At 41.4% G+C, this 25,513-nt stretch overlaps 1 protein-coding gene across 1 annotated transcript in view; it reads left to right on the top strand.

The window, feature by feature from the left end:
* Positions 1–370: 370 nt before the first annotated feature.
* LOC126355752 (muscle segmentation homeobox-like) overlaps positions 371–25,513 on the top strand; it is a 209,268-nt gene continuing 184,125 nt past the window's right edge. The window contains exon 1 of the mRNA XM_050006142.1: positions 371–1,463. Within this exon, the coding sequence (XP_049862099.1) occupies positions 602–1,463 (862 nt within the window). The 5' untranslated portion in view covers positions 371–601. The remainder of the gene's footprint in view (positions 1,464–25,513) is intronic.

Below are 25,513 nucleotides of genomic sequence, written 5' to 3'. Positions count from 1 at the left end.
ATTGTTGACACCAGTTCAACAGTTTTAAATCGCTTCCTCTGTCGCGATTGGCTGTAAAACGCGAAGTTTTCTCCCCGCTCTCGTGGGAATTCGAAGAGTAGAGGGGAGGGAGGGGAGACACGAGACGGGAGGAAAAACGAGAATAAAAGAGTTAAACGAAAAGTGGGAGGAGTGACAGGAGAGCGAGAGAGAGAGAGCGCGCGGTACATATTCCGCGGCGGCTGGCGCGACAGTGGCGGCAGCGCCCCGTTTCGCCTCCGCGCCGCGGTGTCATTATACGGAGGGGAGGGCCGAGCGAAGCCCCGCCCAGCGCGTGCCAGCGACCACGCCCCCGCGCGCCCTCCAGAGCGCTCTGGTGGGGAGCGCGGGCACTGCGGGCTCGCGGGCGGGCCGCCAGTCGCCAGTCTGCACGCCGCCGCGCCACGACGCCTGCCGCTCGCCGTGGCCGCACACAGCGCACACACGCACTATGACCGCGGCGCACGCCAGCGCGCCTAGCTGCCAGGGGTTCTTCGCGATTCAGACGACAGCTGTGTGACTTTTTTACTATCGTGCGAGCCGCTCTCTGCCAGTGACTCTTACTTTTTTTCTCGAGTTATTCATGCTTGATGAGACGGCCAGTAGCATGACAGTCCTGAAGGTAAGCCATTCCATTCACCACCACCATCACCAGCAGCTTCCCCCGCCGCCGAGCAGCGCCGCGTCCCCGATGGACACTTCGGCTGTCGACTCTAGCGGCGAGGACAATGAGATGTCGACGCCGTCGCCGAACAGTATCAAGGCCGCGGCGGTGACCAACAACAACAACATAGCGACGAGCAACAACAACAGCGGGAGTAGCGGCACGAGTCCCCCGGCGCCGCCCCCGCGGCAGAGCCACATCAGCTTTAGCGTGGCGTCGCTGCTGGCCGACACGAGGCACGACCGGCGCTCGGCGACGCCGACGACGCCAACGCCGCCCCCGGCGCCGCTGCCTCTCCTCCAGGCGACGTCCTCTGACGACGAAGACGGGTCCGAATCCGGGCACGGTAGCCTGGTGGACGTCGAGGTCCTCCGCGAGCCGACGCCGTCGTCTCAGTCGCCGCCGACGCTGCCTCAGGTGCTCCCGCCAGGAGGCCCCGGGGGCGGCGGGGGCGGCGTCGTGGACGGGCTGCACCCGCTGCACCGCTACCACCACCACCCCCACGCGCACCCCCAGACGGCGTCTCCCGGGGGCGGCACGGTGGCGCCCGTGAGGCCGACGCCGTTCTCGGCTCTGGCCGCGGCCGCGGCGGCGTATTCTGCAGGCTTGCAGCACCACGGCCCCCCTGCGGGGGCGGCGGCCGGAGGCGGCGCGGGAGGCGGCTCGTGGACGCTGGTGCCGCACTACCCGGCCTCCGTGTTCCCCGGCGCCGGCGCCATGGGGCCCGCGGCAGCAGCAGCCGCCGCCGCAGCTTTCGCCGCGGGACTCGGCTCCTCTCCAGGTAAGCCTCAGTGCATCCTCCACTTCATTAATTTGTGTTGACCAGGTTTCACCAATCATACTTCAGTATTTTCATACTAAATGTGTTGCACGAGGTGTGCAACGTTATCAGCTTCAGTGACGTTTATTTGCCGATTTTTAAATGCACGCCGCGTTTCGGCATTATGTGGACATCATCAGGAGCGCAACAGTTACTTATTCATCAGTTATTAATTTACCTCCTCTGTACTCCAGATTTCACCTATCACCCTACCTTCGTATTGAATGGCTTGCACGAGGTAAAATATCGCATATCACTTTTAAAATAACATGTTAGCAGCTTCGGTGACGATTATTTTCCAATATTTATTGGCACTTAGCGTTTCGGCATCATGCTAGCTTCATCAAGTACAAGATAAATAATACATAAATAATGATTAGGCACCTGATGTACAAAGAACAATTAGGTCCTGCTGATCGCACTACGATGCCGAAACGCATCGTGTCAATGAATATTTAAAAAATAAAACGTCAGTGATGCTGAAAAGTGTTAGTCTATAAATTCATATCACAGTCGCAGACCCCAAGCAATTACCAAATGTACAAAATTTCACGAGGGTCTTACTTTTATGACTTAGCAGGTTTCATTACAGTAGGACAGCATGTTCCCTGTCGCATTATCTTTAGAAATATGACACAGCAAAACTCGCTTTGGAATCTCGGTCGCTAGCATTCGCAAAACACGTTGTCTACACTATATAATTCTTATATTATTTGCAAGAAATGTATTTTTCTCATCAGAAAATCCGACTTGATAGTGTCTACTATGCAGCAGTCTTCTCCAATATTACACTGTTTTTGATTAATAATGAAATTAAAACTTATCATTGCCTCATGTACTTTCTTTGATCTCTAATCATTACGTTTATTTGACGTGTCCTTAGAATGGTTTTACAGCATCTGATGTTTACATGTGTCCGCACAACAATTATAGCCTGTAATTAACAATTACATTAGTACTGTACGAACATCTGCGCTTCACTTATTTTCTTTGATTTCTAATCATTGTATTTATTTGGCGCGTCCTTAAAATAGTTTTACAGCATCTGATGTTTACATGTGTCCGCACAACAATTCTAGCCTGTAATTAACAATTACATTAGTACTGTACAAACATCTGTATTCGTAAAAGTTGTGCCCTTGTCTGTGTTAAACTCTTTAAGCAAACGCGATGTTCTGTGTCTTGTCACTAAACTTTATATTTAGTGTGACTGCTGAGTTTTTTTCTGCCACTTGGACTGAAAATCTTATGCCCATTAACAAGCAGGGACGTAACTAATTTCGAGCTAACATATCGTAAGAATAATTTATTATCACCTTGCTGCAAGCCCGTAAATTGGTGAAATAAAGAAATTTTCATGTGGATGGCAGTCTTCCGCAGCAGCTGCTAATAAAATATTTTTCTGCTTTAAGCGTGCTGCAGTTTAAGAGAAAGGTACACCAGGAGTGTTTTGGTTTTATTGCCAAGTGTTTTCATCATTACTACTGTTTCTGTAGACATTGCTTACTTGATACGTTTCAGCATTCTTATTTTCATTGAGTTAAAAACAGGTTCATTATGAAAATTCACAATTTACTAACAGTGTTTATTTCTTGTTTTTACGTATTTTGAAGACAACAGGCTTATCTCTCGTTGCAATGATTGTACCCAGATGAAAAACCTTGGGTCTACTCCCACCACTCGCGTTATTTCGGTTGTTAAAGAAACACAGCTCTATTAATAAACTAAACCGTAAATGGTTCGATTGCCTTTTCGATGCCTTAAAGGCGTGTCAGATGCTCTTAAAACTGTGTGTTTCGCTGCTATAAAAATTCACTAATGTTGCTGTCCTGTGACGTTGTGTTTCTGCCTAATTCTTGTTTAAGTCTTCCTCGCTGCTGTTAAAACATATACAGACAGACTCACAAGCAGCACCAACAACAATAGACAGAAGTTTTGGCAGCTGAACTACGTTAGCTACAATTATATGTAATTTTGTGGTTCTGAGTTGACAGATGTAGTTACTATATGACTGTGTGTAAACTCCTGATGATGCGGCATCAATTCTCTCTTCGTAACAAATAAAAACTGCAGTATAATGTGATTTCTTTTTGGTCATTAAAAGTAACATATTAGAACGCTTGTAGCCAAAGTGATGCAACAGGAAAAAACAAAGCAAGGATACTTATGAATAACTAAAGCTTCAGTTGTCAACAGTTTGTTTGAAGCCTAGTGTCGTTCAGAGTCCCATGTAGCCGTAGCTATAATTCCATTAAGCGAGAACGAGGTTGATTTCTCTACGGGACGTTCTACTGACCGAGTTCATTATTTTCTGTTTCTATCAGTAATACTCCAAATAATGATGAGTTGCTGCTAAGGCCGGTTACGGTAACACCTCTCTTCCTCAGCGTTTCTCTAAAAAGCATACGCAGTACTAGCAACACTTAAAAGATTTCTGATTTTGTCTGCAGTTTGCTTGCTTGGTGTACTTGTATGTAGTACTTCTCCCAGATTTCAGATAAGTATTACTTCCATTACCTATCCAAAATAAGACGACGTGCGGTCATGATGTGGATTATTAATGCAAAACAATAAAAAAATCATCTAGTAATGGTAGCATGTTGTCGAAACACGCCTCTCTACCCACCAATTAACAGTGACTGGTGTAACAAACTGGATTCCTTTCTCATAAATCATGACATGTTTTTCCATAAGTATTGCTGCTATTCTGCCATTGAATATGTATTGCAAATCACTGAGTTTTAACTTTTTTGTTATTTTTGGTCACTCTTTACGTCTGTCATCGTATGGTACACGCAGATCGAAAGCAGCAAACGTGCACTGGTATCTTAATTTTATACACCTACCAGCATGATTTACCTGTATTTACTGTCTGTGCTTGTATTTATGCTCCTATGGAACTAATGACGTGTCGTACAGTCAAAACACAACCAAAGTTACTCAAAGAGTTTGGTTGTACTGCTGTACTGAAGTGAAATATTGGTGTAAAGTAGTGCCAAGGCCACTGAAGATAAAAATGCCGCAATGCATTGTTTTAAACTCCGCACAAAATTTGTGTAAATCAACGCTCAGTCGATTTATTAAAATTATCTTCGCTGTACCGTTTTATTTTTGTCCGCCATATAGAAATATATTTGTCAATATAGAAGTCCCTCTGCCGCTTTATGTAGATCTATCTTGGCTAATGTACAACATTCTACAGCAACACAGAAGGTACGTGATACCGTAAGTGACCCAAGTTTTTGCCATTGCGCTGTGGAGAAATAACCTGCGACCCGTTGCCTTCTTCTAACGATTGCATTATTCAGAACAGTCCGGTAATTGCCAGACGCTATGTTGTTCTAAGTGATGAATTAGGTAGCCTACATGGTATGCTACGTAGCTTGAAGCATCAGTCTTGAGTGTCACGTTTTGACAGATGTGTGTGAATTTTATAAAGAATGCTCCTTGTATTGTACTATAATGGAAACTGTTTTTCGTGATAACCATTGCGGCCAGATGATTAAAAAGTTGTCACAGCCACGTTATTCTACGTTGTATTGGTATCGTAGTTTCTTGTAGATGATGTGGTACTGCCAGATTTTTTTTTTCATTTCTGCAGTGCCGGCCGCGAAAGCTCATATTGTTAGATACGTATTGTGTTCGTTGATATATAACTAAAACTAGCGAACACCCCAAGCGAAGCTTTCAACGTCTACGTCCGGACGACTTCTTTGGTGAATTGCATACACAAAACTTCCTGGTGAATTAGTCTGTCTAGTACTGGAAACTTTATTAAATTCCCTAAGATTAGCCTTCACATGCAGACCGAAAAACACGGCGGGGGACATCAATTTATAAAATGCTGTGATGCTTCTGCCGCAGTAGAACTGAAGTAATATAAAATAATCCTATGTATTAACCCAGGAACACTCAGTAGCCGTTAAGCTGCTCCGTTTCAGTATCTTCATTTTACTTGTTTCATGTACACTTGATCGAAGAAATCGCATCCTCATAGCTCTGGATATATTTTTATCTTCGTAGCAAACACACAGTTTTCAACACCACGCGTGCCTTCCACTTGTGTAAATAACGAAGCGAATGGTTTCAACTTCTTCCAGATATGCTGTTACCGTACATTACTTCCAGTACCTTCGGTTCAAATGTACCTCATTGTAATCTGCCCTTGTGATTCTATTTTGCATCGACTAATATGAACTCTGCTTTTTCCTACTATATCTACTATCGCTTTATGCAATTTCAGTTTTAGTTACTTCGAAGTGTCGTATTCCACGTTAAATATAATTATTTTTGTAGGATGTGTGTGATGTTATGAACATAATGTAAAATACGTAGAAGGGCTTGTTAAACTTAGAGAGCCTTATGCTCCTACTTTTATGGTGTTATGATAAGGCAGTTTCCAAAACAGTCGAAATTGTTTCCAACATCCGCTGCAAGATAAGTCCTGTGGTCAGCCCATATCACCAGTACAAGAAATTACTTTGGGAAACTATGTTTAAATAGCTATTTTATACATCGTGAATGCAGGCAAAAATTGAAATTTAATCTACAAATTCGTTCTGTTTAACCAAAGAAATAACGAAATGATAGCGCTAGGTAATTGTTTATTTTAAAAGATAGGTCCCTATTGTAATTCATAGTGGTTCAGAAACGAAGAAGTACGCACTAAAATACTATAGATAATTAAATTTCTCCAGAAGACTACAGGGACGCAAACGTTTTGGGGTAAACGTCATTTGAGCACGATGTAATCATGCAGCTGACTACGGTGTTGCTTTTATTAAACATTTTTAAAACTCCACTGCGAGATTCTGCTCAAATCGTGCTGTCGGTAATGGATGACCGTGTGACTGTTATGAAGTCTTGTTTTCTATCCGCTGCCTTGATTCGCCCCCCCTCTCCTTCTCTCCTCTTTCTACCCACCCACACGCGCACACACTGGAGAATCTGACAGGAGTAATAAATTTGTTCTGAGTGAAATTATAAACATTAGTAAACTTATATTTATGTTAAATAAAGCTATTAGTCGCATGGCTTTTACTAACATACGCGAATATCTGAAAAATTTTGACGTCTGTGAAAAAAGAATAAACAATGTATTTAGTACATGGAAAATGGCTATCATTTCGTTAGACATATTTATTTCCGAAACTAAAGTCAATTGACTTGTAATTGAAGTAAGACGCACACAGCCCTTAGTGATTGGACCCTCTAAGCCCACGTCCCTGAGAGCAGATTGGTTTTTCAAACATTACATTACTTTAGTGACTTGTGGTTAGTTTTATAGCAACTGGTAACGTATGCTTATTCAGCAGCACACTTCATTCCGATGACACCTTACAAGCAGCAGAAACATAAGAAAGATGTTGCTTCGGGTACTGGAATGTCCCTTAACTTCGCCGTTAAATGCTTTAATAAGCCCCTTATACAGAATAACGATTTTTAACATTTTACTGATTGTGGCCTTCTATGATATAGTATTCTTCTTCTGGGAACCATATTTAAAGCTCTCTTGTTGAGTTACTAAGTGCTGAGAAATACATTCATAACTCTCCTGTCAGTAGATGTTCGTCTCAGTATTGCACTCCCAAAACCGTCGATATATTTTTGTAATAGCTTATTATTCTCATCAGATTAAATAAGTGTATCGTGCTCATACCGCGATAGTGAATTCAGTGGAATTACCAGATCCTACAGAGGAACTAAAACTTCACGATAATGTTGTAGAGAGCGAGAAGCTAATTAATTTGTCCCATGTACTCTCCTACGTACACGAAGTCGCTTCTCGTTATTTTTCGTGCCGGATTCCTCTACCCCATAACAATTTCCTTGGTGCCATGCTAGCATCTTCACAGTCACGATGTTATTTTTAACAAAAATTCATCCCATTATGCCATTCGGAAATCGTCTCCCGCAAACTGTTATACCCTACAGTTAGAATTACTAACAGGTCTACTTAAAATTAACAAGTGTTTTTATCCCGAAGCCATTGTAATTCAAACGGTTTCTTTGCGTTTGTTTCCATAGCCACTACGGACGTGTTAAAGGGTAAAATTTATATCCCCCGCAATTATAAGTGTTTTTTCAAACATTAAAATGGATCGAAACATGACGAGAGGCCCGATAGGTCTTAAAAATTATTTTTTAGCTTAAAATTGTGCTATTAAAGTGTTCTTAAAACCACATGTATCAGTTAAAAATGTTCCTGTATTGAATATGATCAGTCCTGGTATCTCAATAATTTTAATTTTTGACAAAATGTTTGCAATTTTCGGGGATACTGATTTTAGCCATTTAGCTACATTAATTTTATAGCACGTAAAAGAGTGAGCGTACAAACTATTCCTAACTAATGTAGCGCCACAAGTATCAATTTAAATTATATTACGGGTTCTTAAGGCATATTAAGTTTTTTCACTTCACAAAAAATTAATTTATAATATTTTATTGTAGCTATACCTATTCTATCAATATTTGTACGTATATAGTATAAATAACAAGTCTCGTGGAATTTTACACAAATTTCGATTCTGACAGATTTTCAGATACCCTGATCACTTATAAGTAATTTAATTGCTGACCTACACTTGGAGGAGACACTGTATCCATGTAATGCGGCATCTGTCGCAGTCCCATAATTGAGAGAATACGTTTTGAGCCAAAATGTTGCAAAACGTGTCTAGAAGGAAATTCCGTATCAGAGCTTTGTGCAGTTCTGTTGCGTTCAATTAGAACACTTGCTAATTTTAAGTTACTACTGAATATAGATACACATGTTTAAAAAAATTTGAAAGGTTCTCCGAAGATGACACATAGTCTTGCTTGTGATAATATTTCGGTATCTGAGCAGAGAACCAAATTTAAAATTTTGAATTTTTGTGGAAAGATTCGTTTGAGGCAACCGCAACATATTACAAGATCATGATATATAGAATTATGTAATATGTAGCGTCAGTAATGTGCCACGATTATTTCAAGGTTGCTGATCTTGTAGCTGAATAGAGATATTTACAAATTGTTATTTAATTTTGATGGCCACTTTGTGTTTTACAGGTAGTTATTTCGATATAAGACCAATGTCTGGGATATGTAATTATTTTCTTCACCTTGGTGACTTTGCGCTTGACATGCCTGTCAGTTAGGTTTGTGACAACCACAGTCTCGGTTTTGCAGCAAGGTTTGCGGTTAAAACACCTCACACTGTCCCTTAGGAAGTGTATTTCTCTCTGTTGACCCATTTAATTAATTTACTGTTTTACTCGCAGAAATAGAAGTGAAGCTTTCAAATTGGTCTGTGTAAGAACCAAACTTCTTCAATTTTCTAATGCCTAAACGTATAAACATTGGTATATCCAACCTAGCTATTCGGTATTGGTACTTTCAGCCTAGCTATTCTCCGAGATCCGGCATGACATGGGCCATCCTTGAAGTAGACGATTAGTCTTTTTATCAAAAGAACTATTGAACGTACATGGTGCCTGTAAGACAAATCAGTATTAGCATATGTGCAGAATGATAAGTAAACACAGCCGCTACCCACACATTCACGGAAAAGAGCTGCTAAGAACAACAGCTCCAGTGTTGTACAGCACGTGTATTGTGGAGAATACAAGTGTAAGATCAAATAAGCAAATATAATAGCAGAAATATCACGTCGTCAAAGGATGTAGACTTTAAAGAACTGCATCAAGTAGATAGGAAATTCCTGAAATAAGTAAATTTCTGTGCGCACAGAATTCACATCCCTCTGCAGCTTCTACCTCTGAGCGCAACAGTTTGAAATTCGGGGTACGGCGAAAGGTGAGGATTACTGAGGTGACAGTCCCCACACAAGTAGTAGCGTGAGAAGATGAGAGCCGTGTAATTACACCAGCAGGCATTGTGCGCGAATGGTCTATTGGTGTCAGCGAAGTGAAAGGCTTGGAGGTGATGCATCAGGCAACGTGTGGGCCGGACACAGTCGCGACAGCGATGTGAAGGGCACAACAAAATTAGTATCTGTGTTAAAGATTGTGCAGCAACAAGGACAACATTAAAAGCTAGCTTGAGAATTGAGGAATTAAAGGACTACACGAGCAGTAAACTCATACAAACAAGAAAATGATTTCTGTTCAACGGTGAAGAATACTAACACTACATCATTACATCTACGAGCGTAAAATATTATGAACATTAATTTGTCTGTATATGGTACAAAATGTCCAATAATATAAAAAATAATGAAAGGTGCCTGGAAACAAGAGAAACGGAGTATTTATGCGGCAGGGAGTGATTTTTTGACTTTTCTCCTCAATATAAAAAAAATTAATCCGAATAAAATTTTACGCTTGAGCATAGTATATCGCAAATTATGTCGACATCTGTGAAAGTCATTATAGTGCATTTCGAATTATTATTACTGTAATATCTTATAACAGCATTCTGTTTGGCGCTACGCGGTAAGACAAAATGTAAAGTACATTTATCACCAAAAAGTTCGTTGCAAAGGGTGCGTATAAGATTCAAACACCGCAATAGTCACAAATATTTTCAAAGATCCGAAGGGGACTAAAATGAAGTAATTGACAACAGATATGAGCTGAAGTTAGAGCGTGGATGTTTCAAGACGTGGGTGACTAGAATTTCGTAAGAAATATTACTGTTTAACAGAAAGATTAAAGTTTCTTTATCAAAGACTCGAAATCGCAGAGACTTCCGTCGCTTTTGTCAGAAATCATACACTTACCCCATCATAACTCTCCGAGAACGAGTAATCAATACAAAAAAATGGGAATATTGGGTACATCGCTTTATTGTACAGGTTGTATTTATCTACATCTGCAAGATTTCTGTCCAATACACATTTGAGTGTTTGGCAGTAAGTTTCATAAAACTTCTAATTCTCGACATTTCTATTATCGAGTAGAATATAGGAAAATGAACAACTAAATCTTTCCGTGTGAGCTATGATTTCTTTTATTTTATTACGGTGGACAACAAAGTAGGTTGGAGCCAACAAAATATTTTCACATCCGGGAGAGAAAGTCGCTGACTGAAATTTCGTGAAAGATCTCGCCGCAACGAAAAACGCTTTTGTTTTAATGATTGTCCCCACCACTCGATTAACACATCGGTGCAATGTCTTCCCTGCTTCACGAATAAAGTGTGACGAGATGTCTTCTTTGAACATTTTCCATGTTCTACGTCAATCCTATCTGATGAGGATTCCTTACCGGGCAGCAATACTCCAGTGGAAGACGGACAAGCGTAGTCTAAACAGTCTCTTCAGCAGATCTCTAGCATCTAGTTGTTTATCTTTATGTAATGGTTTTCCTTGTTTTATTTTATGCTTGTCCACGTTACTTTATTGTTCTAAGTTTTTAAAGATACCACTCGAAGTATGAGGGAGTAGTTCGGTCACATTAGGACACCAGACACAATATTGTTGACATACGCTGTTGCAATTCAGCGCATCACACTACGCAGCGCAGTATACACGTCATATAGTGCGAGTGCATAAAATAAAACGAATAGAGCAATACATGAGTTATTACAGATAATAAAAACAAGGATATACAAATATACACAACCAGTTGTTATTTCTGCCTCATCTTGCTTTGTTCTAACGCAGGGTTTCACGCTTATAGGTAACGTAATGGCGCTTAGTGTATTTGAAACACACTATTTCCGTGGTTCATTGTCTACCACCACGCCAGAGCAACACTTCCTGCGTGCAGTGAATTACACCCCAGCAACTCGTCCAGTTGTTCAGGCACAACAGCCTTGTCCGTCAACAGTCCGCTACTGAAAAACTGGTCGCCTCACAGTTGCGGCAAATGCACGCTCATGATACGGATGACTAGCATCCTAGTCAAGTTCGTTGGCCACGTTTCGTCGTATATTTTGACGTTATATCACAGACGTTTAAAGGGTTATATCTGCACTTTTCAGTGCAATAATATCATCTGGATGTCACTGATCTCATGTTTATGACACAGTCTGCCACTATTGTCAGTCATCCAACATGAAAATGATAGAGTGATATTATCTCTAATGAGATCCACATCAATATTAACAAAGCGGTGGCTCAGTCGGAAAGTATTAGGGATTTAAATTGTCGGGATTATATTAAGACAGTCATCCCAGTGTTAGCTCCATAATTTGCAGCCACTATGTTAACAATTACGTCATATTGCTTCGTTAGAGGAGAAATGTTGTGTCAAAAAGCAACATATTATGATGGCAACTGTTTCAATTAAATGTTGTGATGGTTGCTTTGAGGGAACCACGGTTATTACATTGACATGCGTATGCGTACCCATAAGCCACTTTGCAGGGCGTGAGGGGTGGTGCTTCGTTCCCATACCATTCGTACTATTTGTATATGTTGCCTGGGAAAAATAGTTGTATACATGATTCCGTAAGTTAACTGAATCGTCTTTTCTTGTTCTCATTGTCCCAAGAAGAGGTATACGGTCTACCATTATTGCCAGTTCTCTTAGGTACATATCTGAATACTAACGACACGTCGACACTTGATCAAAGCCCAGAGTGGAGCACACTAGGGCCTTTTATGGGGTTTCTTAAACACACAGTGCATTTCCCACCATTTTACAAATAACAATGTTTTTTCCTTAGTCTATTATTGGTACTAAGACCTCGAACCAGTTAACAGCGTTTTGTGGTATTACCTACGGTTGTATGAACGAAGGATCAGGATCTACTGGCTTCCATGTCCAGGTCTGACCGCTGTAGAATTATGAGTTCTTTTGGCAAAATGGGGATGTGGTCCTACCAATTGGGAATTCTTGCATTTGGGATAAAATTTTCGGTTCCAGTATACAGATGACAACTACACGAAACTTCCCTGAAACATTAATCGGGAAAGAGGAGTGGAACTTTGTTAGGTAGTTACTGCGTGTTTGTGTGCGAGAGGGACAACAAGAGAAAGGGTATGTGTCAATATGCTCTCATTTTATGGTACAATATACGGGGGAGGGGATACTTCAAAGTTACACTTCATTATGGTATGACAAGTAACTTTTATTCAATGCTACACTACACCTCTAGGTGGCACACACGCATGATATTATTTTGCAACACAGTGACCAAGACTCCGTAAACAGCGAAGCAGCTTTCGGAAAATATTTTGCCATTCGTTCAGTTCCTCGACAATAGTACTCCACTCCTTGGTTATGTAATCATTCGACAATTGGTGGATGAGTGTCCCCACCGTTGGAAAACCTGCGGTTGCTGCGAATCAGCTCCTATGATGCCTGCACATCGTCACCTTCATCGATGCCGATGACTTTCCTTTCCAACCGGCATCAGCCACGCCTGTGGGCAAACTCAAACTCTGTCCACAGGCCCTGGCAGGCCCAGCGCTGTTGAGGGAGCAACGTGCCATCCTCCTCCTCAAATGACGTCATTGTATGTAGTACTGAGGGGCGTGGGGTCACCACGTCGATCTCCCAACCAGGAAACCTATCGGCTATAAACGATACCGGTATTTCAGTACTAAAAACCGATGTTTTTCGCTATTTGTCTAGTCTCGGTCAAAACTGATGTTTTTTTCTACTAATAACCGAGTAAAAATCGTGTTAGCCTCAGCAGCAGTGACAAAATTTTTCGTTTTTAAAAAAAACGTATGAAAAAAAAGGAGTAACTTTTATTCGTAAAATGTGCATTGGCTTGGAATAGAGCATTATTATAGAATATGCGAAAAGCAGTTACAGCTAATTTAATAACAATGCCAACAGAAACGGACATTAAACACGTGGCATAAGAATTGGTACAGCACTGCTGAGATTATTAGTGTCTCTGTACCCGTGTGTCGTGGCGTAAGGACGTGTGCACGTGCGGTGTGCAAGGCTTCCCCTACCTGATCTGTACGATAGTCCCTCGCATTGATTGCTGGAAGTCCGTCGTGTTCCAGAATGGCACTAAGCCCAGTCTGGAAATGTTACGAAGTGACGTAGCAATGAAGTACAATGCTGCATTTGCTTTAAAAGATTAAATATTTGTCTGCCACTTTTATGAAATAATAAAAGAGGTAGGAAATTGTGGTAACAGTAATAAATTTAAACCTTAACAATTCATTCACATGGTACAATAAAAATAAAAACTAGCTGATCGGTTGCCTGTTGCTACCTTTATCTGTTTGTGCACAGAACATCTACTCTTCTGTGACAACGAGTACAATGGACTTACAAGGAGAGTTTCTCAGCGGTGGAATCGACTTTTTGAAACCATCTATACGGTGATGTAGAATCCAGTTATCATACTCTGCAGCCATTCTGCCTGGTAAACCGTCGTTTGCGAGTTATCGATGAACGAAAAATTTCGGTATGAAGCATGATGTTCTAAAACTTTAAAAAATATATGTTATATCGACTGGTTGCGTAGTGTAATGGATGTAGTACAGGCGACAAATGTAAGAGATCGTTCTTTCGAATTTCGTAAGGGGGATATGAAATTTTTATTTTTTAAAGCTTTATCGAAATGATTCTGATCACAATTTTTATTCACTTATTAAGTTTACATGTAATATTTTATTTTGTTGCGTCGCATCATTTTAATCACCTTACTAACTTTTTCAGTTGCTGTCATTTTTTCCTATAGTCCTTTTACCAAATTGAATCTTTCTGAATGTGATTTTAATTATTTACATGCATTAAGATCGACTTCATTTCTTCCGTTTCATCATCCTGCTTGTTACTAAATCCATTATTCATTATTTCTGTTCCTCATTTTGTATTGCATTTCGTTTTCCTTAAAATAGTCGCAACTTTCGTTTATATCTTCATCTGCGTTATTTTGTCCTTATTAGAATGGGAATTTATGTTTTAAATGTTTGTACGATGATAATCATTCAAGAAACGAATTTACGTTTTCGACATCATTGCATATATAAATAGATTATTTCATCTTTTCTTCTTTAACCGATTGATCGGCAGTCTCAAATGTTTAAATACTGTGACAATAAATAAAAATAATTATGTAATTAAATTTGGATTCGCAAAGATTCCAACTGGAAAAAGGAATTACTGAAAGAGTAAATGAAAGCGATGAAAAACTTTAATATGGTGATTAAAATGATGTTGCAAAGGAATAGAAATTTAAAACAAATTACATTTAAATCTATTAACTGAATAAAAGTAATGATCAAATCATGTCGATAAACGTTAAAAATAAAAACTTCGATACCACCTAAAAATGGTTCAAATGACTCTGAGCACTATGGGACTTAACATCTGAGGTCATCACTCCACTAGACTTAGAACTACGTAAACCTAACTAACCTAAAGGCATCACACACGTCCATTCCCGAGGCAGGCTTCGAACCTGCGACCGTAGCAGCAGCACGGTTCCGGACTGAAGCGCCTCAACCGCTTGGCAGCAGCGGCCTGCCCTTACCACCTAGTAAGACTTGAACCATAACCATTACGCTAAGCAAGTAGTCCGTGCAGTGCTTCTTATATAAAGCTGTATAGTATTACGGGAAATCCAAAAATATTTTTTCGATAATTACTTGCAAATGAAGGCCCACGAAGGTGAATAGCTGCAGGGCGTGATACCTGGGACCTTAACCTACAATAGGGCATAGACGGTTTCAAAAAGTGGATTCCACCTAAAACAACCCTACCACAACAAAGGTAAAAAATTAATTATTGTTGTAGTGTTGCTCAAGGTGCTAAATATTGCATTTTCGGGCAACAACAAAGTTATATTATGTGGCAGGTGTCATTAGAGCACAGATAATAAAGTCATTTCTTGAAATAATGGATAAATTAGGCACTCATCTTTTCGTGTTTCCCATGGTGGTCTCGTTGTGAACTCATGACTCAATCCTCGAAAATCTAGGTAGTGATGTGATGATTCCAAGCTAGGATGCAAAGAGGCCTAGGTGTTATTCTGCGATATTCAAAAGTTTTATAGATGTGTTTCATAAACCATTCTTGAAGATTAAACTTTTACAAGTTAGGACAATGGTGATGTAAAAAAGTAATCAGCACTCCGAATTTAAGCTACACTTCTTTTCTGTTACTTTTGTTGCAATATCACGTAACTCGTTCCAAAACATCACTTCACAATATAAAACATATTTGGAATTATCTTCCTCACTGTTTAAGTTCACATTTCATAAACTGACTAAAATTTGCGCCTTTTTAACATGACGACCAAAGCTTGACTCTCTCTAATAACCGCTTACGCGCCCAAAAATCAGAGTTTCAAGTACGTCAAAGATCATAGTGACAAAAGAAAGAATACACATAAGAATTATATCATTGCAATATTTATATATCGACGTACTTCTACATTAATGAAATCAGATCTGAATGTTGTCATAGAAATACGTTAACTATTTTACAAAAACACAGTAGAATATTGCTGGTATCGAGAAGTTGAGGTTAGGTGCTGTGTTGGTTAAGTAATTCAAGTACCATTACACACCGCAAGGGAGCACTTCTTGTTAGTGTGGGACGACTTATTTTTTTTACTTTTTATTTTTTAACTCGCCTCGGAAAGCTATCAGATTTCTTGTAAACACTAATGAGCGTCTAGGTTGTAAGAGAGTTAGGTACTGGGTCCCGGACGCTGCTGGTACAACACTATTCGTTGCCTGTGACTGCGCCCAAAGCTTTAATAGCTTAAAAGAAAACGTCCCATTTCGGAGAGCCAACAGAAGGCGCCTGCCTAATTAGCAGTCAACATTGACCTCCGGCGGCGCTACCGCTTTCCGCCTCCACTTCACACTGGGCGCCTGTGGCGTCGAGTGTTGCCGGAGAAGCGCCAATGTTTTTAAGGGAGAAGCCGGAACAGGCGGCGCGCCGCCTGGCGCGCTCGCGAGCACCTGCAAACAAACGGCCACTCCGGGGATTTCCCCGAGCTGCCCGCAGCACGGTGTTGGAGGTGTCGCGCTGTGGACAGCGGCGGCGCGGCGCGGCGCGGCGCGGGGTGCCTTCGCCTCTGAGTGCCCCAACAGGCGGCAGCCTCTAAGCGACGAGTAATTGAGATGAAAGCGGGCCGGGCGCGATGGCACGGCAAACAAGTGATCGTCCCGCGCTGAGAGCCGGGCGCGGTAGCGTGCATCTCCAGGCTGCAGGCAGGCCTACTCCACTGCCGCCACATGCGAGAGGAAGCAAGATTAGGAAGGACTTAACGTCCCATCGACGAGGTCATTAGAGGCAGAGCACCAGCTCGAATTGAACAAGGAGAGAAATCGGCCATGTACTGATAGGAACTGTTCCAGCGGCATGTGGAAGGAAATCACTCGAGTCTTGTTCATACGACCCATTCGGACATGTGGCTGCAGCGAGAAACAGAGCCAGGAAATGGCAGAAGGGAACTGATAGTGTCCTCTTCCTAGGAACCATCCAGCGGTTGATCAATAATTCAAGAAGAGTCTTAATCGCATTTATTATTATTATCGCCGGCCGGTGTGGCCGTGTGGTTCTAGGCGCTGCAGTCCGGAACCGCGGGGCTGCTACGGTCGCAGGTTCGAATCCTGCCTCGGGCATGGATGTGCGTGATGTCCTTAGGTTAGTTAGATTTAAGTATTTCTAAGATCTAGGGGACTGATGACCTCAGATGTTAAGTCCCATAGTGCTCAGAGCCATTTGAACCATTATTATTATACCGCCAGCCGGTTTCAACCCGACGTACGGGTCATCTTCTGGGCGTTTACACCATTGGTCGACTGCTGGTGGTGTCACTCTTGTCTACATAACGACAGGAGTGACACCACCAGCGGTCGACCAATGGTGTAAACGCCCAGAAGATGACCCCTACGTGGGGTTGAAACCGGTTGCCGGTTAATAATACTAACAGATGAGCTTAAGACTGTTCTTGAATTATTGATTAATCATACTAATCGCTGCTTCTCTCCACAACCATGTTGTCCAAACATCCAGGGGTTGGGTTGGGCAGATTTGGGGGAAGAGATGTAACAGCGAGCTCATCGGTCTCTAAGGATTACGGAAGGATGGGAAAGGAAGTCGGCCGTGCCATGTCAAAGGACCCACCCCGGCATTTGCCTGGAGCGATTTAGGAAAATCACGGAAAACCTAAATCAGGATGGCCAGACGCGGGATGGAATCGTCGTTCTCCCGAATGCGAGACCAATGTGCTAACCACTGCGCCACCTCGCTCGTTGGAACCATCGAAACATTTGTCTTAACCAAGTTTGGAAAGAAGATGAATTAGATGGACGAATGGGTTTTCAACTGCCGTTATCTCGCATGCGACACTAGGCTCGGTACAGCCACATGAAAGAAAAGCTGTTCGGTGCATATTGGTCTAATAGGAGTGCACCACATACGTGCAAAATCTGAATGGAAGTGGTACTACTGTAAAGCAAAACTATGCGTACGACTCACGCGCCGAGTGATCCATACGAACTTAATTGTATTAAGAGATCTGACATTCCACGCTCCGATTCGTAGAACGCCAGTTTTGTTTTTACTGATAACGACATCCTCCTAAATAGTCTTCGTCCGGGGACCAGAGTTGGTTCAAATGGCTCTAAGCACTATGGTATTTTACATCTGAGGTTATCATTCCCCTTGACTTGGAACTACTTAAACCAAAGTAACCTAAGCACATCACACACTTCCATTCCCGAGACAGGATTCGAACCTGCGACGGTAGCGGCAGCGTGGTTCCAGACTGAAGGCTCTAGAATCGCTCTGCCGCAGCGGCCGGCCCGAAGATCCGAATTGAAGTTTATTTTACCTCCGGAATATTGTACCAAGAGGGAGCCATCGTCATTTAACAGTACAGTGAAGCTGCATGCACTCGGGAAAAGTTAGGGCTGTAGTTTTCCCTTGCTTTCAGCCGTTCGCAGTACCAGCATAGCGATGCTGGTTTGGTTGCCGTTACTAGGCCAGTACACTCAATCACCCATACGGTTACCCCTGCAATTACTGAAAAGGCTGCTGCCCCTCTTCAGGAACCACACGTTTGTCTGGCCTCCCAACAGATGTGGTTACACCTACGGTACGGGTATGTGTATCGCTGAAGCACGCAAGCCTCTCCCCGGGATGATATATTCCTTCCCGGGAATCATCAAGAGTCTCGACGACTTCTCCCTGTCATTACTCTCAATACTGGCAAGATATTGGTTCTGGGAAGCCCAACACTTTCGAAAATGACAAAAATATACTTTCGTCTTATAAAATTGCAAATTAACAATTTTTGAATTTTTTCCCTTTACTTGAAATGTACAACTTTGCTTCCTGCCAAATTTCATGACGCTAGGCTGACGGAAGGATCCTAAACAGCGTTTGACGAGTGACTTTGCGAGTCTGGTTTGTCAATACTTTTAGCCTATTTAGGTTGCCCGTCGATGAAGCAATTAATGAGTCGAAAGAAAGTTCATAAAAAAAATAGAGTAACAAAAACCAAGGCGGCATGACTCCATTGGTCGAAAGTAAGAAAGACTCAACTGAGCTGCTGACTAAAACAGACCGCTAACTTGGCAAAGAAATTATATTGAGAACGGGTAAAGCAACGCTTACGCTGCAGAACTATGCCTTATCTGAATCAGAATTACAGAGTGACTGACAGTCGAACGCAGCTTGAAATGGAAGACGGGTAAGCTGTCGGTTCGCCGTTGCACGAGTGCGCTGAATGCTCACGGCAACAGTAGCTGAGCGAATCCATATTCAACACATTCACCCGTTCCCTGTTAACGTGCAGTGCCGAATTCACTTCACAGGATCGCTGGCCTAATCCGCGTATCACTCCGCTACACATTTTCTCTGCTGGCTGTAAGTATTCTGTCGGCGAACGCAGAAACAAAACACACGATGTGAACTAACCACATTAGTTGCGGCACCAGCTTCATTTGTCACCGGCAGCTGAGTGGTGGTAACTGACACGGAAGGCAGAAAAGCGATATGAGAAAGTTCTGTGGCACAAAAGGCGTAACCAAGTTAGCAACCTGATTCGTTGTCGCTACTGCCTCAGTGCCGTAAGGAAGTAGCGGTTGGCCACTTTGTTACTTTGCTCCTTGCATAGATAGGCCAGTACCGAACATCAAGGTGGGGAAGACACAGTGTTACTAAATGTCGAATGAACTGTGATTTCTGAAGAAAATTTCGCAAATCAGTCCAAAGAAAGGAGAAAAAAAAGGGGGACAAGAAAAGTTTCTCAATGCAATAAGTATACGGCCGCATGTACTCGTAGTAGGAGGAGGAGGAGGAGGAAGAGATAATGACGTCGCTCTTTGTAATAACATTTCTTTTTTGTTATTTATTTAACAAACTGAGTCTGCGATCAGCTCCATTGTTGATGCAGATGTAAAGGCGACAATACGCCCAAGGTAATAGCTTCAATCATTAAATGTTTCTCAATAATAAATAGATACGTACATTTCTGGCTTAAAAGTGGCTAATTACTATAGCCTTCGTCGTAAGGAAATCTTCTAACAGATATCATTTTGACAGAATTCCTCCAGCGGTGGAGTTTCTCCTCTGGGCCAGTACCTCAGTCGAGTGGAATCCAATACCGATCTCCCAACATCATTCCAGGGAATGAAATTTCACTTCAGGCACAAACATCGTATCACCTGCTCAGTCAGTGACGTAATTACCCGTAATGTATGGAGATTATTTCTACGTTGGCAATATTACAATATCTTAGCAATGTTCTTGTAAAGAAAACAGTTGTTAAAATAAGTGTATTACATAGAAAGACTCAAAATTTTCTGAAAAGTATAAACAATGGGGCAAGAGATATCCATCAATTGTTCAAAATAATTTCTGATGGTCAAATGTTGTTTCCTGTAAGTTGCACTGCACGGCGAGTGACTAATTACCTAACATACATCCCGATACATTTAGATGTCATGCACCGAAAAGTAATGGCTCTCAATAACTAGATGTGAAAAAAAGCAGCCATGCAGGCTAAACGATTACTCAAGCGGAATAAACTCATAAAACTGTGAAAAGTGAGTCTTATATTTTAAGACAGTAACCATTAGGCGGGCAACATTGTGTAAGTATGCTTCTGTGTAGTTGATGTTGGGGGTCGATGTCTCAATTGGAGTAGAGGAGGAATGGGAAAGAATTATATAACTCCGTTGTTGCAGGAACAAAACCAAAGTTGGCTAGATTTTCTGCTTCTTATTCATCTTTATTTAACAGCATTGCCTCTCCTGGTTCGAGAAGCAAACTTAATTTTACTTGTAAGATTTAAGACAAGGCAAGATTGTTCTTTCTTGTCTTGGACTATATCACTGCTCTCGATATCCTCATTGTTATGATGAGGATTACATACATTTAGATACACTTTCGCCTACTTTTTTGTGTTTTAATATCGCCATGAGAGGGCTGATTTTGGAAACGAATTGGCTTAACAACACAAGGTATTAAAAGCTGTACAACTGAGCAGAAGCCAAATGCTTCTCAACATACGTTGAAGCTTTTAGTGGCTTCAGTACAAGACGAAAGCAGTGTTTGCATTATGTTTTCACTCGTTTCTCTTTATTTCTATGAGTTGACGTTGTTACCCATCGCAGAGGTGAAGATCTCTACAGTGTACCTCGCATCTTGGGTGGAGAGTCACTTTTACACTTCAAACGCGCGTATGACGCCTATGATTTGCGTTTCGCTCACGCCGAGTGTGAGTAAGTTGCTACCCCACTTGTGTTCTTTCTTCCTGCTAATGGAAAATTTGCGTCTCACTCTTGGAGTGTTTGTTTTGGCATCATCAGCACCTGAGCTCTAGACCTTCCGAAGCAGGACCAAAGCGTCGGCAGTCGAGTGTAGACTGTTTGGATGCTTGCTTACTTCAGCAATGTTTTGAACTGAGTGCGACCGAGAGACAGGAGGCAGATCCAGGTTCCAGACGCGCAAGGGACGCAAACATTGTATAATATTTGGGAAACAAACTTCTCCGGGCTTGCGGTTTGGGTTTCACTCGCCATTTTCCCACTAGAGATACGTCTGTCCAACATCCGCCACGACTGTGTTGTTTTCGGACGGCAAGTAACAGCAGTGTTTCTACAAAACATCTCCTCGGACGGAAATTTGTGTTCCCAAGCTGGAGTGTTTGTGTCGTTATTAGTCAGACACAGTTTTGGAAACGCGGAACATAACTGGTAGAACGTCCACACCACGTGGAAGAAGATACAAATGCTGCAAAAGGGCTTCTTAATAAATTTCGACTTTGGAGATATTGGGAACGACGCTGCTGGCTTTGATTTTAAGTTCAGGAATACCCTGTCTGAAATCTAGAGTTTGCTGTGTTATATGAAGGATTACAGACTTTCTCAGACTCCACTTCACTGATGTTGATTATTCATATAACATATACAATCGATATCAACTGTATCGGGGGAGTCAATCTCATCGATATTGATTCTTTGAAATAATTCCATTCATGGATAACTTGTATCCTGAAGTACCACTTTACCCTATTATTATTATATGGTCTTCAGTCCTGAGACTGGTTTGATGCAGCTCTCCATGCTACTCTATCTTGTGCAAGCTGCTTCATCTCCCAGTACTTACTCCAACCTACATCCTTCTGAATCTGCTTAGTGTAGTCATCTCTTGGTCTCCCTCTACGATTTTTACCCTCCACGCTGCCCTCCAATACTAAATTGGTAATCCCTTGATGCCTCAGAACATGTCCTACCAACCGATACCTTCTTCTCGTCAAGTTGTGGTACAAGTTTGTCTTCTATCCAATTGTATTCAATACCTCCTCATTAGTTACATGATCTACCCACCTAATCTTCAGCATTCTTCTGTAGCACCACATTTCGAAAGCTTCTATTCTCTTCTTGTCCAAACTATTTATCGCCCATGTTTCACTTCCATACATGGCTATACTCCATACAAATACTTTCAGAAATGACTTCCTGACACTTAAATCTATACTCGACGTTAACAAATTTCTTTTCTTCAGAAACGCTTTCCTTGCCATTGCCAGTTTACATTTTATATCCTCTCTACTTCGAACATCATTAGTTATTTTGCTCCCCAAATAGCAAAACTCCTTTACTACTTTAAGTGTCTCATTTCCTAATCTAATTCCCTCAGCATCACCCGACTTAATTCGACTACATTCCATTATCCTAGTTTTGCTTTTGTTGATGTTCATCTTATATCCTCCTTTCAAGACACTATCCATTCCGTTCAACTGCTCTTCCGAGTCCTTTGCTGTCTCCGATAGAATTACGATGTCATCGGCGAACCTCAACATTTTTATTTCTTCTCCATGGATTTTAATACTTTACCCCTATAAGTAAGAAAATGTAAAGATATTTGTTTTTCTTTTACAACACATACGAAACCCAAAGTAAGTGTTGAGCGCAACAATCAGAACTAAGGCCCACCGAGGAGCAGTCGTGTGTCTCAGGACACATTACACAGAATTCACCTGGCTGTGAACGTCAATTGTAGATGGTGCTCTCGACAGTCAATTTGGATTTAGTATGTGTAAAAATAAATGCAGAATATAAAGTTATCTGAGTACTTAACGTGATGTTACCTATGGCATAGGTTAAGTTGGCACAATACCAATGGTTATCGGCTATCCATCCATGGACGTATTTCACTGAATCGACGAAGATGTGATTGGTTATTCACTTCAGATAAACGTGATGAATGAATTTGTATTCAAATAAAATGGATTTGAGCACTATGGGACTTAACATTTGAGGTCATCAGTCCGCTAGCACTTAGGACTACTTGAGCCTAACTAACCTAAGGACATCACACACATCCATGCCCGAGGCAGGATTCGAACCTACAACTGTAGCTGTCGCGCGGTTTCAGACTGAAGCGCCTAGATCCGCTCGGCCACAGCGGCCGGCGAATTTGTATTCCTAAATCTATCATGTATGTTGGATGAGAAATCAACATCAATAAAGTGCAGCGTGAGGAAGTGCAGAATCTTCCACGTAATGAAATACATTGCAACTGAGTGCCTCCGAGATATATCATCAACAATGAGGAAGAGATTAAAATCTAAAGTTCTGTCATAAGTTATAAGTAACAGAGGGAAATTCGTGCAAATACGTTCCCTTTGTGTTTAATGCCATGGATATGTAACTGCTATTCATTTCAAAGGAATCGTTGCAGATTCACCTGACGTGGTTTAGGAAGACTACGAAACATCTAAATAAAGATGGCCCGACGGGAATTTCAATATAATTCTTTCGTATTAATACTAGTCCAGTGTCAGAATCACTAAATCATCGCAATAAATGATTCTCTGGAACGTTATCGCTCCTAACTCTACGTAGTTCTGTGTTCTTTATTTCCTCTCTTATGTGCTTTTGTCTGTCTCTTTATATGAAACTAGAATTGGAAGATACCACAACCAATGTAACGCCTAACATCAGCGAATGTTTTCAGTTAGTTTTATTACAAATAACGACACATTTCAGTGACAAACCCTTCAAATCGTAACACCTGTGCAGAACCACATTTCGCCTAACTTCGTTGTTCTGTAACAGATAACGGGGTGCTGATTTTTACAGTATAAGTCTTTCAGGAATCAAAGCTAAGCAAAGTATGTATAAAAACTAGCGACAAACGGAAGCTTTCAGTCTGTCTGTGAGACAAATTCTAATGCGGCAGTATACGATACAGTAAACATGAGTCGGCTCAGTAATACACAAGAAATTATAAAGTATTTCTAATGTTAAATATCGGTCGCCTAGTGCTGTACGATGTGACCACGAGGTAGGACACTGAATTTCTTCATTGTCAGCGACAGGTAGACAGCTGAATGTTTTTCCGCTGTGTGATTTGTTGCTAGGAATTATCTAGTTTTCAACTAATGAGAACCTTTGAGAGACCCGATTTTACTCAGTTCTTCATTTCCACACAATGTTGTCTCAAGAAAACACCTTTCACAACTTCAACTTGTCTTTTACAAAGCGTCATTACACGTGATGGGCTGTTTCTTTTGCAACGTTGTTAACATTTCTACTTACTTAGCGTCACCTGCTGGTCAGATGGCTTGACACAAACCGTACCGACGCTGTCCTGTGCCACTAGCTACATGCAGTCTCCTTTCTTGCGTAGCCGTTTTGTTCTCATTTAAAACTTTGGTTATAATTCGGAGGTATTCGAAGTATTTGACTGCTGTCAGCACCTGGAGGTACACAGAGCAGCTTGAGAGTGGTTTAAGAATTCAAATAATTGTTTTTGTAGGGGATTCTCGTTGTTATAGTATTATGGTCTGTGAATTAAATTTGACGTTTCGGACTTTACCTTCATCCTCTTTGTCAACATATATTTCTGAATAGGAAGCGACTTGAACATTGTTTAGAAACATTCCGTCGCCCGCTTTGCTTCTGTCTAAGGTGAATATCGTAGTCGTCGAACATTGTGGTAGTTCTCAACTGAAACAGCTGAGATAGGGCACGTTTTCTACAATGATGCCAGTAAAAGATAGTTTTGCTCTTTGCAACTCCTGTTCTGAGTAGTTTATTTCCTGTGGTATGGTTCTCATTTTTTCCCTTGATGCAACAAACTTTTCCGCCTTTTGATTAACACTTTTTTTAAAAATCATTAGCAGACTGTCTTATATTCTGTGGAAGTAACCATTTCTATTCTTCTGTCTCTTTGCAATTTTTTACCTCACTTTATAAACCAAAAATTACACCATTAACTGAAATTACATTGCGTCATTGATGCGTTTGCTCGGCAGAGATATTTCATGAAGTTCTGCTGATTTGTGCAACTTAAGGACACGTGATTGGAAAAAGTGCTATCTTTCATGTAAAAATGTGAACGGAATATGCGTCTAACGTAAGAACCCAAGAATTATGTTGTTAAAGCCACAGAATTTTGTATTTTCTCTCAGTTGATCAACTGAATAACAATAAAAACATTCGACACTCAATGACAATTTAAATTATCATAAAAATTATAACAGTCAACAAAGTCAAGAATGGTAAGGTGTTTCCAAAAGTCTCATAGCCGTATGAAGGTGCTTTATATGCAACTACCGGTTTTACGTCAGCACAGACGGATCTGTGTTTATCTGTGTTGCAGTTTATAACGGTT

Source organism: Schistocerca gregaria, chromosome 3 (assembly GCF_023897955.1).
Source record: "Schistocerca gregaria isolate iqSchGreg1 chromosome 3, iqSchGreg1.2, whole genome shotgun sequence".
Classification (NCBI taxonomy): domain Eukaryota; kingdom Metazoa; phylum Arthropoda; class Insecta; order Orthoptera; family Acrididae; genus Schistocerca; species Schistocerca gregaria.
Note: the sequence above shows the minus strand (reverse complement) of the source record. Positions and strands in the feature narration are given on the sequence as shown.